We start from the raw sequence: 15,744 nt of genomic DNA, 5'->3' as shown, positions 1-15,744 counted from the left end.
ACTGAAGGGTGTGATCTTGTATTTGTACCTGAAAATCGCTAATGTAACCTGCTGTGAGACTATGACCATTCCCCACCAACACTTAAATTTCTCTGCAGGTTGGATTGGTAATTTGAGGAAGTGTGCGATTCGAGGTTGAAGGAAGTTGTCGGAGCTGCCACTGTCAAGCAAGATTTGTAGAGTAACACCTTGGACAGACCCTTGAAAGCGCAAAGTTCCAAGGCGTTGGGAACCCTTGAGTGCATTGAACGAGAGGTGATGTTCCAAATTCTCCAACACGACCTCTTCGTATGTATCAGCCACAACTTGAGAGTGCTAAAAGGCCGCCTCACAGCATTTTGGTTGATATTTTTTGTTGATCCACTCTCATCTCACCACCACTTGAGGTTAATGATAAGTTACCATGGCGTTTGGTCGTTTTCTTTTCCTTTATCACGAAGGAATAACTCTTGCATAAAGTGATGAATCACACTTCGAAGTTTGAATCTCTATATGTCTTACCTCTACTTTGAATGACATTGTTTTCGATAAAAGATACATATGAGAAAAAAATTGTTCTTGAATGAGTGTAATGTATTTCTGAAAAATAAAGTTTGGGAGTTGATAGAAATAGAAAATAATCAACAATTTAGACTTTGATAAAATATAACTCCATCAATATCAAACTTCAAATTTGTTGGAACTCACTTCTTTGAAGGGAGTTATGCATCAATGAACTTGTATATTATTAAAAGACTTGTAGTATAATCCATCCCTTAAATATCTTAAATACCTATCTAACAACTCTGAAAACCACTACTATTACATTACATGAACCAATGTACAACCCCAAATAAAGTAAATCATTATTAAGGATTAACAACATCATTAACCTTTTCCACTAATTTTCTCACTTATGATACCTTCAAATGATCCAACAAATCCAACCACAGTGACTAGGAAGCAAGCAAAGCTAAAAATCCTTAGAACAATCCATTTTCTAGTCCAAGCTCCAACTTTCTTCTGTACAAAGTACATCTCAACTGGGAAATATATAGCCAATGGCCAGAAATTTATAGCTCCTAATACTCCTAGAACTTGGTTGAAGTAAGGAAATAAAATTGCTAGTCCAGTGGTTGAAATCACATAGCTTGTTCTGAAACAGAACCTGAAAAGATTTATCTCAAAAGAAGGTAATAGAGGAAGTTTCACTTTGTGGAAATCGTTCACAAAGCCACTGTTGGGGTATTTTTTTGAGAACCATCTATCAGCTGTACTATATATTGGTTGACTGTATATCTGCAATTGAGAAGACCATATAGATTAAAAACAATAATGTATCAATAGTATGTAACACACTGTTTTTTTGCATAATTACAAATAACAAAACATAGCGTAGGTTGGTTTTTGTATATAACTGCACATGTTTATGTCAGATGACAGTAGAACTATGTTCCAACTATGTCTCTTCTGAAGTTGTTTATTTAGTGCTTTTCTTGTCCCATTTATTTAATAATTTTAGTGAAGTCGGCTACTCAACTGCGTGCTATGAAACAATGACACACACTACACTAATGCTGACACTTCAACAATGTTAATAGTTTGAAGAAATAAATCAATTAAATGTAATGATATGTGACGTTGTCATATCAGTGTCGGACATCAAATACCCTTTCAAAAGTTTCAAAGAAGTGTCGGTTCTACAAAGACTGCATGTTGCAAATAATTGTACTTTTTCCGATGAGTACAACTGTTTCATCAATTTGACATGAGGGAATACACAAAGACCTTATTACCTTAAGTTATGATAAGGTATGATTTTATTAAAAAATTGAATTACTAGAGAATTTTAATTGGTAAGGGACTAAGGGTAGTACCTGATAGCCTCCAACCAAATGAATGATAATACAAACATTGGCAATGTCAATAAGCCAATAAGGCTCATAAAACCCAAACCCTGTCAAGAGATTTCCTGGTGTAGCATCTCCAAAAGCTGCATATCCAAAGCAACCACAGCATAGGTAGAAGAATGTTGTAATGAAGATTGCAACCATGGAAGCCTTTTTCATTGTTTGATTCTCTGGTGGAGGAGACTCTAGTGTATCCTGTACTTTGTGTTTCAGATATACAACTTTTTTCTTTAATCATTCATTCTATTATAATATGAAATGTTTAAGGTACCTGTATCTCAAGAAGGATAATTGAATATGGATAGGAAAAACTAATGTCACCAAGTGCCTGGAAGATTAACCAGATTTTGTCAGCAACTTTAGCAGTTTGTACTCCTGTTATACTTCCCATAATTCTTCCATTTTCTGCAATATTCCGATTAAACTCAACGTCGTTATTGTGGGACGGATGGAGTAACAAATCGACAGAAATTGAGTGAAAATGAATCTTACTTATGACTGTTGATATGCCGAGTCCTAGTCCAATGAAGGAGTACGTAAAGGACATTAGTGCAGCAACAACTGAAACCCAAGCCAAGTTATGGAGATCCGGTATGAACGACATTACAATCTGAACAACTCCAAACAGCACCATATATATATTAGCCTCATATCTACAAGGAGCATTGTGCCCTTCCTTGTGATAACAATTTGATCTCATAATAGCCCTGTATTAATTAGTACAATAAATATGTATCATTAGCTTGGTGAAAACAGCTTATAACTTGTATGAGGACAATTTGAATTATTAGTTTTATCCTTTGTTCTATATAGAAATAGCTTATACATGAGCACTTTATATGATACATGGTTATATCATAAGAGCTTAAGTAAGTTGGTTATCCAAATAGAGCCTAAAAGAAAAGGAAATAAGTCGTCCATATTCAAGAAGGGTTGAACAGGAGAAGTACTTCAAACTGGTGGCTGTGGTGAGTACATAGGCAACACTAGTCCCATACAAGGTCAAAAATTGAAGGAAACCAGCCACATAAGTCCTTTTATTACCTGAACCAATTTCAAGTTATAACTGTTATGGTAGAGTACATGAAAATCATAATATATGTATATATGTTTTTCACATAATGAAGAGTTTATAATGTGTGTTATAGTTACCAAGATTAACTCTAACAGCATCCATGTAAGAGTAGTTTCTTTTCCCAGTTACAGAATCAGGATTTCTGTAACAATCAGATAAAAGGAATGAAGAAATATAAGTAACTATTGCACAACAAAGCAAGAAAACTGGTCCTCCAATCCATCCTAATTGAGCAGTACTCCATGCCAATGACAAAACACCAGAACCAATAACTGCTGTGATGATATGAGCCACAGCACTTTTTACATTTCCTGCAGAAACAAATATTCAATATTCAAATCCATGTATATGAAAAAAATGAATTGGTTATGTATGAATCATGATGCTATAGAGTGTTTTATACCAGTTCTTTTTGCATGTCCATCATCATCATAAGCACCAGAAGCTTTTGTAATTTGAAGAGAGTTTTTCCCATCCATTTTTATCCAAGAATATGATTCAAATTCAATGGAAGCTCATGAAGTTTTCTGCATATGATAGGAAAAACTTGTGCTATAAACAACAAAGATAAACTAGGCTGCATCTATATTAAATTGAAGTTAATATATATATATATATATATATATATATAGGGAACTGTATACGTTTGGTATGTATGGGACAAACTGACACAAGTCTATGCATATGGCTATGTGATTGGACAAATTTACTAAATATATAACTGTTTAATAAAAAGAACAGCACATGGTAAGATTGTTTGATAGTTCAAGTTAATCTCAATTATGCTAAAAACATGTGTCTGTTTGGCTTATGTATAATCAATATTAATCAATATGTTAGGTGGAGTAAGTAGATGATGAAATATGGACATTTAATAACTTTTGGAAGACATGTGAATGTTTTATTTCTTAAATAAACTTGTGTAAAATAAGTTACCAGATTTCCTTGAGAGTCTCACAGCAGAAAATCAGGAAAAGGTCTCTATACTTGAACCAATGCAAATGTTCTTACTGCATATAAAATTATGGCCTATAGTAATTATATAGGCTTGGGGGAAAACAAGATGATAAGGCTGGCGTAATTTATATGAAGCTGCATGATATGTGATTATGAGGTAATTATTATATAAGGCTTCTCTATGACTATAGCTTTTGACGATGACTCATAGTTACTAATAAGTGGTCCGGTCACTTAAGCACTCGCCACTGTATGGTTTAGGGGTAATATTGTAATCTAGATCGTAGTATTTAAATACATTGTTGTAACACCAAAAATCAAATTTTTAAGATGCCTACTAATATCTCTTACAAGACATTCAACAGCTGGAAAAACAAATCAAGTCCTAAAGTCCTATCTAATGATAGATTGCAAGCACTAATTGTAGAATGAAATAAAGTGCATTTGGATAAACGACTTAATTAAGTGCTCCTTACTGAATAAACATTTTTCATGTACTTGTGAGCTTAACTCGGTTGGTAGGAACAATGCATAATATATGCAAGGTCCGGGATTCGAACCCCAGACACCACAAAAAAAAAAATAAACGTTTTTCATATAAGCACTTACGTATAAACTATTTGTATAACCATAGAGAAAATGTCGTCAGATTGTATTCATATGCGATAGGATGTAAATGGTTATGTTTGCAATTTTTGTATCTTTATTCTTTTTTGAACCAGGTTAGTGTACTAACAAAAGCCAAATAAGTTTATACTATTCAAGAAACGGAGGAAGGCCAAGTTTATGGTGTCAAGGGAGACACATCTTGCACCATGCACGAAGTCATTTTCATTATTGGATTAATAAAGTTCACTATCAAATTAAATAAATATGAAGAGACTTATTGATATAATAGTGGAAAATAATCTTGTGCATAACATCAGGTTTTATGTTCACCGTGAAATTTTTTTATTAACTCTATTATTATTTTGAATCTTACTTTATATAGAAAGAGTAAAAAAAAAAAATTGAGAGATTCAGTATCTTTGAAAGAAGTGGTTCAAAATCATAAATTTTTCTGACCACTGAATTGAAAGCAGACCAACCAACCTTTGTAGATCATATTTTTCAATCAAAGTTGTCTTATGCTGTATGGAAGATGGTTTCAACTTTCAAACCTATCCTCATCAAATTTTAGATAGCATCTTTTACCAGAAGGAGCTAGTAGAGAATCTTGGATTTCATATTACAAGATAATAAGTAGAATCTTTCTTTAGCCTAAAAGCAACAACTTTATTCAGTTGGGCCACATCTGGTGTTGAGATCAACTTCAAAGTGATTGAATGGAATTTCATTTGGTTTATGTCACTTTATCCTAATTAATAGGAACTGAATGGCCTAATTTCTAGAAGTTTTAAGGTCTTCCCCCAAGCTTATTTTGGGGATGTTAGATCACGGATTTTGGCCATCGTGTTAGATCAACAACTAGTAAAAGAAGAATAAATAAACACAAGTCGTAAACAATGGAACACCATCGTTTGTTTACACGATTCGGCCAAGTATGTTTATTCGCAACGCTATGCTAGCTTAGCTCTCCGTCCATTTCCCCGTCTACGAGCCATACTCCACATATCCAACGGTTTTACCTAATATTGAGATGAGGACTTGTTACTATGTTAGTTCAATGCATGCCAAATGGGACCATTTTAGAAGTTATCATCCTTCAAAGTAGAGAATCTGATACTAGATGTTATTGGGCACCATGTTCTGTGTATTTTTATGCTAAACTTTCTACTATTGATTAATCATAATTTGTCAGAACTTTTGGCGTATAAAGTACTAAAGCAGGTTGGTCCTGGTCCTGAAACATGGACCATTTTTTTAATTCTAGTGATAAACTATATTCAAATTTCAAGCCTATATTACTTCAAGAGAAGGCAACAGCTGCACGACAATTTTTTGATTTAGAGCATTTTTAAATTTTATAGGAAAGAAATATATTCTAAAAGTTATGTTCAGTCCGACTAAAAATTGTTTCAATGACAAATTATCTTTAATTAAAGCTTGTTAACCACTTGAGCGCAAACACGTGTGGTTTAGTAAAACAATTAGTAACATCTATGGCTATTAATTTAACTGACATTATTAGATAAACAAATGAAGAAAATAGAAGCCACCCTATTGATAACTCTAATATCAAGTCCACATCAAAATTGTATAGTCTCACTCTTAAGTTATCCTCAATCAACCAACCACTTATTATTTTATGGTTATAGCATGCTAGAGCATAGGCATGCCAAATATCATAATCTAAGTGGTCACCCTGTTCCCTCCCACTTTCAAATTCATCCCAAAATAGTAGTTTTCAATTTGAGGCAGAGGTCCAGCATCTATTTTTTCGTGCTGTCAGAATATACGAAATGAAAAATGAGTGGTGTGTATGGTGCAACAAAGCAAATTTACAAGGACTTTTCTAAGGGGTGTTTATAAATGAAAAAGAATAAGAATAGTTGCTTTCAGAGAAAATAACAATTTTAGAGTATTTGAAAATTGCATGAATGGTTTTGAAATATATGCCTTACAATTTGACTTTGAGTATAATTATTTCATATTAGCCCTTTATGTTAGGTGAGTTCTAAGTAAACCATCTTTATTTTTAAAAATGATCTATCATGGATCGGTACTTAAAATTACTAGAAATTCTAACAACTGCCGATAAAATTGTTCAGAAATAAAATCCTATGACTTTTCTCATATTTACAGTTAAGACGGTGATTTGATTGATGTAAATCCAAAAAGAACTAAAATCCTATGACTTTTCTCATATTTACAGTTAAGACGGTGATTCGATTGATGCAAATCTAAAACGAACTACATATCTATTTTCTATATTTTAATCAAACTGGTATCAGTTAAATCATTATTTCAATCGTAAAATTGAGAAGAATCACTAACATCTACTACCGAGAGACGACTTCTATCATCGTTGAAATTTTTAAAAAAATTAGGTACTAATCTATGGTAGACCATTTGTCAAGATGGTCCATACAAGAATATTTCTTGATGATATTGCAAATTCTTGTACTATATCCTAGAGATTAGTGCTACAAAATATTTGCTTTCTCAATTTTTTTTTGGAGAGAATTTGCTTTCTCAATTGAAACGTGGCACTTCAATTTAGAGAATATCGGTAATTTAGTCCATAAGATTTAATCCTCACACAAAAAAATAACTAATCCTCACACAATGTGACATGTTCATGTTTGTTTAATGTGTTACATCATAGTCGAATACAACAAAAGTAAATATAGAGTCTATTTTAAATGAAATTTAAAAATATCCAAAGCAATTAGAGTCACTTTTAGCTTAATGAATGTATTGAGTTCGAATTTAGCCTTAAACATGCAGGTGCGTAATGTGTTACATCATAGTCGAATACAACAAAAGTAAATATAGAGTCTATTTTAAATGAAATTTAAAAATATCCAAAGCAATTAGAGTCACTTTTAGCTTAATGAATGTCTTGAGTTCGAATTCAGCATTAAACATGCAGGTGCGTTGCGTTAAGACTTTGACAGTTTAATTGAATTTCACAAGATTCGATATATTAGTCTCTGCAGTTGCGTGCAGAGATACCCCATTTACACAAAATAAATGAAATTTAAAGAACGCATATATATATATATATTGGTCAAGTAGCCCAGTGGCTAGAATTCACCTTATAAGATGAATAAGTGGGGTGTCCGGAGTTCGAACCCCGGCCCCTGCATATAATAATGCATTCAATTAATAATAAATAATAATGCATTCAATTAAAATAAAATAAAAAATAATAATGCATTCAATTATGCATTCAATTAAAAAATAATAATGCATTCAATTAAAAAAAAGAATGTCTACAATTTTGAATTTCCTTGTTTACTCTTGTTGATAATTTCGTGTCATTCAACGCTAAATTCGTCACATTCAACAAAATAAGGCCATGATTTGCACAGGTTGACTTGTAAGTCTTTAATTTGGATTGGTATGCTCAATCTGACAATTGACACACATAATTTAAGGACCCAGTGTTTCTTTACGATGACTTGTGAGTATGGGTTGGGTTTGTTGAATATATTCAGAATCTCCATCGAAGAATACAAAATAAATCATGGGCCCAATTATATTCAAATTTCTGAATTTTGAGTCACTTCTAGTATAATGAAGGAGAGCTAGTATAATGAAGGAGAGCATTAGTGCAACAATAAAGTTGTTGTCATGTGATTACTATGTGATTGATAGATCACTGGGTGTGAGGTTTTGAAAACAACATCTTATGTAAAAAAAACATGGTAAAATTGTGCTTACAATACATCAAAGATTCAATGCACCTAATAAATTCTTTACTTGTACTCCATGTCTATTCAATGCTCCATGTCTATTCTCCTTTCGATTATTGCTCATTAATAAAACTTTGGGTGTTACCATTGACACACTTGTGCACTCTTCTTATTTTATGTTTTTTGAAAACTTCCAAATTGTATTGTATTAATGATCAAAGATACCACAAGGGATGCATACATCACCTTAATTATTATCTTTCACCAAGTACAACCATATCTATTTTTACATCAAATATTATCAATACGGACTCCACTTTGGTGCCATTAATGGCACCAATGGCATCATACCATTGCATCTCCAGCACACACACACACATCACACACACATCCCCACACACATTCATACACATCAACGGCCAGGATTGGTTCTATGGCAACAATGGCACCATTGCTATGACACTGAAGTATTTTCCTATCAATACAGTACCTATTATTGATATATATGAAAGAAGGGCCTCAAAAACCCCCGACGGCACAAGACAACCTTCATACCAGTTGTGTCCTCCATGATTTACATCAAAGAAACAAGATAATACAGCCTTACACTCCCCTTTCATGCATTCAATAATTCATTTTTGGGCTAATTACAGTTTTTCGTTTTTAGAAAATTACCAAATTTCATTTTTTTCATTTTTTTTAATCTAAAAGTTATATCAACATTATTTGTGAGAGTGATTGTTTGGAACAATTAACCTGATTATTGATGGTCGTGATCATACCTTGCACACTTATGCTACCGATATCCTTCATATTAGAGATGTTTTACATGGGAATAGTAATACAACATTGGTGCATGTTCTTAGGGAACAAAATATGTGTGCATATTTTATGGCTAAGGAAGGATCACATACAAAATATGTTCTTAGTAATACAACATTGGTGCATGTTCTTAGGGAACACAATATGTGTGCATATTTTATGGCTAAGGAAGGATCACATGCAAGTTGCTCTGCTCGCTGGAAATGCCCTCCACCTAGCATGGAATCTCTCATTCTGAGAGATAAGCTTGGATCTTAGTTTTGCATCTCCATATTTTTTTTCTTTTTCTTTTTGCCTCGTTACTTTGTAACACTACCAAAAAAGTCCTACAAAATTTTCTTTCACACAATTTTAGTCCACGTTGTAGAGTTAATTTGTATTTTTGAATGATTTTCTCGCATACATATTTAACATTATGAAAAGTTTCTAGTACCAAAAAGAGCTTAAAATTTGATTTCTAAATCGAGATTTTCGTAATGTTTATCTTGAATTTTTTAAATTGATATTACAATTCAGCTCATAAGGATACAAACGAACAACTCGTGAACATACACGCACAACCGATACAATCCAGTGAACCTGCTTATTGGCCTGAAACCAAATTGCAAAAAAAGAGTGGTGCACGAATGAACACGAGTATAACAACCACATACAACTTCATACAAACAACCATCCATACGAACTCATCTTTCCATACTGGAAGTGAATCCAATCGCCAACACGATAACAGATGCACCAATCAACGACTCCTGCGACAAAAAACAAGTTTACGCAGGCATTTTTGGCAAATCAATCTGAATTCTTCGTCGTAGGAATTGTCAACACACAGAACCAACACCCAACAAGTAGTAGCTATGAATAAATCCTCCAGAAGAATAAATCTAATTTGAAATTCGAACCTAGTAAGCCAATCCGCCAGAGCGACCACTCTGACAGATTTAAGCAGAACATTAACCAATCTAAAACAACTACTGACAACTGCGATAGGACAACAATTCTGGTTGCAACAAAACCAGCATCTCGGAACAAGCCCAAACTCGTCTTTGAACGTCCGGTGAACCCAGAAGCACAAGAGACGGATCTGAGCGAATCTCTATGAATATGAAAGCCCAAACTCATTTAAAACCAAATAGACAACCGTCACCAAAGACGACGGTTGCTCATATAGTAACTGAACCAAAAGGGTCAGCGCAAGCACAATGGAAACTGACGACGAACCTCGCAACAAAAACCCAAAAGGCAACGGAGGCGACGAACGTTAGAGCAAAGCCACCCTCGCCGCGAATCATTTGGATTTGAAGCGATGTTCAAATCGACCAAGATTTTGTCTCAAAATAAACAACTAAATTTATTATTTTTGTTGATATAGAATGATCTAAAAAATACACAATTTAAATTCCACTGAAAAATTAACCAATAACAACTACAACGTGTTTTGTTGTTGTGGATTTATTCACAACTTACTTTAATCAATTAATGATGAATATCATTTTAGAATCCTATCATTTTTTTTTCTTTCAAAAACAAGAAAAAAGAAACCTATCAGACCTTGGTGAATAGATGCTTTATGAATCAAATAAAAGATAACGACACAATTAATGCATATTTAATTTTAAAAACCAAATTGGAATTTTAGATAAATCACACACAATTATTTTTTTCTTCTTCTCATTCTCATTAATTAAACATGACTCCTTTAATCATGCATTTCAATCACAAACACACCATCATCTACATGCACGGACCACAAATATATTTTAAACAGAAAGCAAACTTTCCTCGTTCTTCATATATTAATTATGACTTTTTGAGGCATTCATGTCTTGTGATAATGATCTTTCAAACAAAAAAAAAAAATCTTGTGATAATGAATACTATATATTAAAAATGCAAAGTGATCGTAAATTTTAACCCCTATAACATTTATGTATTACTAGTGTTTCGTCTCTCCGTTTTTTACCGTGTTAACGCGTGTAAACTATAAGCACTGTTTTCTTTATGAAATTTTGATTTTGATTAAAATTAAATGTATAGATGTTTGTAAATTTTAAATAATAACAAAATATGTTTATCTCTTACCAATTATCTAACAAATATACTAAAAATTCTTATATTATTCAACAACAACAACAATATATCATTCTTAAAAGAAATTTTGTTTAAATGGTATAACTAAAATAATGAAAAATCAAACTCAAAAGAATCATGTACCACCTTTATATACTGTTATAGTTATAACTATCAAATAACTTTTTTTAAATAATCATATAAATTATTCACTTTAAAATTAGATGAAAAATATCAAAATGTTACATTTTTTTTATCTCTCATTTGTCTTCATTTGTTATTTTGTATACTCTATTATTCCTTTATGGGTCATGTTAACTTGTGCCCTTAGGGCACAAGATAAGGAACCTAAAAGTAGAAATATTCCCTCAAATTTTGTGCATTCTATTTATTATAAATTCAAAAATTAAATTGAATGCACACATTCCCACAAAAAGTTACTATGTTGGGTTCCTTATCTTGTGCCTTAAGGGCACAAGTTAACATTTCCCTTCCTTTATTAATTCTTTTTGCTCACATGCATAAGTAAAAGACACATTTGCAGTCTCCGTGAGCATAGCTCAGTTAGCAGGGGCATGCATTATTATATGCAGGGGTTGGAGTTCGAACCTCAGACACCCCACTTATTTTCCTTGAAAAAGGTGAATTCTATAGCTAGACTACTCGACAAAAAAAAAAGACACATTTGCAAATGTACGGGTACAAAAAATTCTTACTCTTTAAATATTAGTGTATACAATTATAAACAAATTCAGTACCTCTAAATATGTATATATTTTATTCTACATTTCTTATCGTTGATAAAATATTTTGAAATTTTGATTCTTTTTTTCTCCTTTTGTTTATTTTTCAATCTTATTCGTTTTTTCCTTGATTATTAATTTATGGGTCTTGTTAACTCGTGCCCCCGAGGCATTGGTTAAGAAACTAAAAATAGAAAGAAAAGACAAAGATTTGTATTAAAAAGAGCACTTTTTTAATTTACAAAAGTACTAATACACAATTTCCAAGGTAAGATTTCCTTTTATAATAATTCCTTAACAAGTGCCTCGGAGGCACTTGTTAACATTTCCTTAAATTTATTATATTTTATACTCCCTCCGTTTTAAAATGAGTGTCGCTTTAGCCAAAAAAATTTGTTTTTGTCACTTTCAGTTTCCAATGCAATAATAACTTTTTCTTTTCAATTATACCCTCCAATTAATACTCTGCACACTACTTCCAAAGTATTACTTTTAAAACTAATCAATGGTTAATAAGGATAATTTGGTAAAATAACCATTCTCTTTCTTTTAATCATTGCATTTCTTAATATGTGTGTAAACACCTAAAACGACACTCATTTTGAAACGGAGGGAGTACTTATTATGTATACCCGTTACGTGTGTGATAAATGGGTCACTGGACTACTAGCCGTCCTAATCGTGCTCAAACCCACCGTTGAGTCACAACTATGAACATAACAAGTTGAATCACATAGATGTGGTTAATAATTTAATGAAAGTAATCAATCGGCTCCACACCGTTCGCATTCCCGACGATGATAGTGGCGTTGCCCGCGACGGAAACGAGGGCGGGAGGTTGATGATGACCCATTATCTCATCCACTTCTTACAATTCAGTTAAAATATTGGATCAATTAAGTTTAGGTAGTTCTTCGCAAACTACTAGAACCACTAAATAAGTCATAGTTGTGATTGTAATAATTTAATAAAAGTAATCAATCATCCGTTGTTGTGCTGTTCGTGTTGCCGGCGTGGAGGTGGGTGGTTGATGATTAGCTGTTATCTCATCCACTTATTACCTTTCAGTTAAACTATTGGATCAATAAATATTTTACTTGTATGGATATTGTTACACGTGAATATTGTTACTTTAACTTATGTATATCATCATGTTTTGGTGAAAAGGAGAAAAATGAATATGATGAACTTTTGTTGATAAATTTTAGATAATTATAAATAAAATAAAAACAACAAGTGTTATATATATATATATATATATATATATATATATATATATATATATATATATATACACACCTCAAATCATATGGATTATCTGCTTTAACGGATTTATTCACATACATGGAGGTGAATCCATGCTCCATGTCTATTCTCCTTTCGATTATTGCTCAATAATAAAACATTGGGTGTTCCCATTGACATGTTTGTCTACTCTTCTTATATTAAGTTTTTTGAAGACTGCCAAATTCTATTGTATAATGATCAAAGATACCACAATGGATGCTCAGGTATATATGTACATACATCACCTTAATTATTATCTCTCACCTAAGTACAACCATATCTATTTTTACATCAAATATTATCAATACAGTGCCTTACGAAAGAAGGGTCTCATAAACATGACGGCACAAGACAACATTCATGCCAATTGCGCCCTCCATGATTTGTATCAAAGAATTTTTCAGAAAAAAAAAAAAAAAGAATGATTTGCATCAACGAAACAAAAGAATTACAGCCTTACACTCCCCTTTTATGCATTCAATAATATATATATTTTTTAGATTAAATAAGTATTTCTTTTTTAAAAAATTAAATTAGCAAATTTCATTTTTTTTCCTCATAAAAAATTGCACATTTTAGTTGATCAAGTCTAGTAGTTAGAAATTCACATTTTTTTTTTTAAAATGAATACGTGTGGTGTGTGTCTGAGATTCAAACTCCAACCATTGCATATTTTATACAATATTCATAAACTCAGCTCACGCAAACATTTTACAAAATTTTGTAGCACTCAAATTTAGTCCTAGTTATTAAGTCAATGTATATTTTTTTAACTTTTTTTTATACATATTTAAAACACTATGAAAAGTTTCTCCTACAAAAAAGAGCTAAAAATTTGATTTTTTTTATCGAGATTTTCGTTACTTTTTTCTTGAACTTTTGAAAATTTAAATAAATCATATTAAATTCATAAAATATTCGAAATTTTTGTAAAGAAACTTTTTTTGATAAAGTAAAGAAACTTTTTATAATGTTCTAAACATGGTTGGAAAAACATTATTCAAACATCAAAAGTTTAAGGATGATTAAACAATTTTTAACTAGGAGGGACTAAAGCTGCATGTAGAAAAAAAAATTGTAGGGACGAATACGCCACATTTTTTATGGGGACGACAAATGAAATTTTATAATTTCTTAAGTACGAAAAACTTATTTCACCCTGCGTTTTTCCTTTCATATTTTTTAATAGAAAAAGATAGTATTATGTTGAGCAAATAGTCACTTTAGTCCCTGACTCTGCCCCTCGCTGTCACATAGGTCCCTGACTCAGGATTAAGTACAAATAAGTCCCTGACTCTACACTTCCGTTATCACTTTAGTCCCTGCCGTTAAAAAATCTGTTAAGTGATGATGTGGCACGCTGACAAGGAGTATGACGTGTCACAAGGACTAAAGTGAAAGTAAAAAATGGTCACTTTGGTCCCTGAATCGAAAATCGATATCCTCAACTTACTGTTAAATCCATGACTGTGTATACTTTTTGTCGGTTAGGTCCCTGAATCGAAAATCAATATTTTCAACTTACTGTTAGGTCCCTGACTGTGTATACTTACTGTCAGTTAGGTCCCTGACAGTAAACACGAAATTTCATTAAGATCCTTAGCAAGTTGTTAGTTTAACATGCTACTTACTGACAACATTAAGGTATCTGTGTATATCAGAAATAGTTTTATGGTTTGTTTTCATAGTCTAATAAAAATATACACACAGATGGTGTTCTTGTTTTTTAGCATATCATTCATAGAAATATCAAACATAAATGCCCAAATATGGTGCAATCTTTTGATTACTCTACGGTTGTCATTAATGACTTAATAGTTATGTTATGAAAACATTTTTTTATTAAACTATGGAATCATTTTTACAAGTGTTATAATAATATTTTGGTATTTAGCACAGATACCTTAGTGTTGTCAGTAAGTAGCATGTTAAACTAACAACTTGCTAAGGATCTTAGTGAAATTTCGTGTTTACTGTCAGGGACCTAACTGACAGTAAATATACACAGTCAAGTACCTAACAGTAAGTTGAGGATATTGATTTTCGATTCAGGGACCTAACTGACAGTAAGTATACATAGTCAGGGATCTAACAGTAAATTGAGGATATTGATTTTCGATTCAGGGACCAAAGTGACCATTTTTTACTTTCACTTTAGTCCTTGTGACACGTCATACTCCTTGTCAGCGTGCCACATCATCACTTAACAAATTTTTTGAATGGCAGGGACTAAAGTGACAACGGAAGTGTAGAGTCAGAGACTTGTTTGTATTTAATCCTGAGTCAGAGACCTATGTGACAGCGAGGTGCAGAGTCAGGGACTAAAGTGACTATTTGCTCTATTATGTTTTAGGTGAGTTTAATTTAAATTAAACTTAAAATACTTAAATATATAGTAAAATAAAATGTTATTTTGCTCTTGATTTTTATCACATTTTCTCTCTTGTTCTGAGTGCCTTAAAATCTCATCATGTAATCGTTTGAAGGTTTGGAAGAATAGTTTGCTACTTCAACACCCACATGACGCCCACCAGGAGTCACGAGGCAATGGATTTTCATGATGCAAGGCGATTCATCTCTTCCTTGGTCGTAAACAGACAGGC

General features: G+C 32.3%; 1 protein-coding gene across 1 annotated transcript; it reads right to left on the bottom strand.

Annotated features, from left to right (window-relative positions):
• Positions 1-672: 672 nt before the first annotated feature.
• On the bottom strand, positions 673-3,974 carry LOC146938808 (putative amino acid permease 7). The gene is made up of 8 exons (XM_085752709.1): positions 3,901-3,974; positions 3,368-3,491; positions 3,042-3,275; positions 2,840-2,933; positions 2,382-2,596; positions 2,161-2,294; positions 1,857-2,084; positions 673-1,278 (listed from the first exon to the last, which is right to left on the bottom strand). The coding sequence occupies exons 2-8, from the start codon at positions 3,441-3,443 to the stop codon at positions 868-870; spliced, it is 1,392 nt and encodes a 463-aa protein (XP_085608835.1). The 5' UTR covers positions 3,444-3,491; positions 3,901-3,974; the 3' UTR covers positions 673-867.
• Positions 3,975-15,744: the final 11,770 nt, after the last annotated feature.

This window comes from Medicago sativa, chromosome 3, assembly GCF_051527215.1.
Source record: "Medicago sativa cultivar Bolivia chromosome 3, Bolivia_mono, whole genome shotgun sequence".
NCBI lineage: Eukaryota > Viridiplantae > Streptophyta > Magnoliopsida > Fabales > Fabaceae > Medicago > Medicago sativa.
The sequence above is the reverse complement of the archived record's forward strand: the minus strand, read 5'-3'. Positions and strand labels throughout refer to the sequence as shown.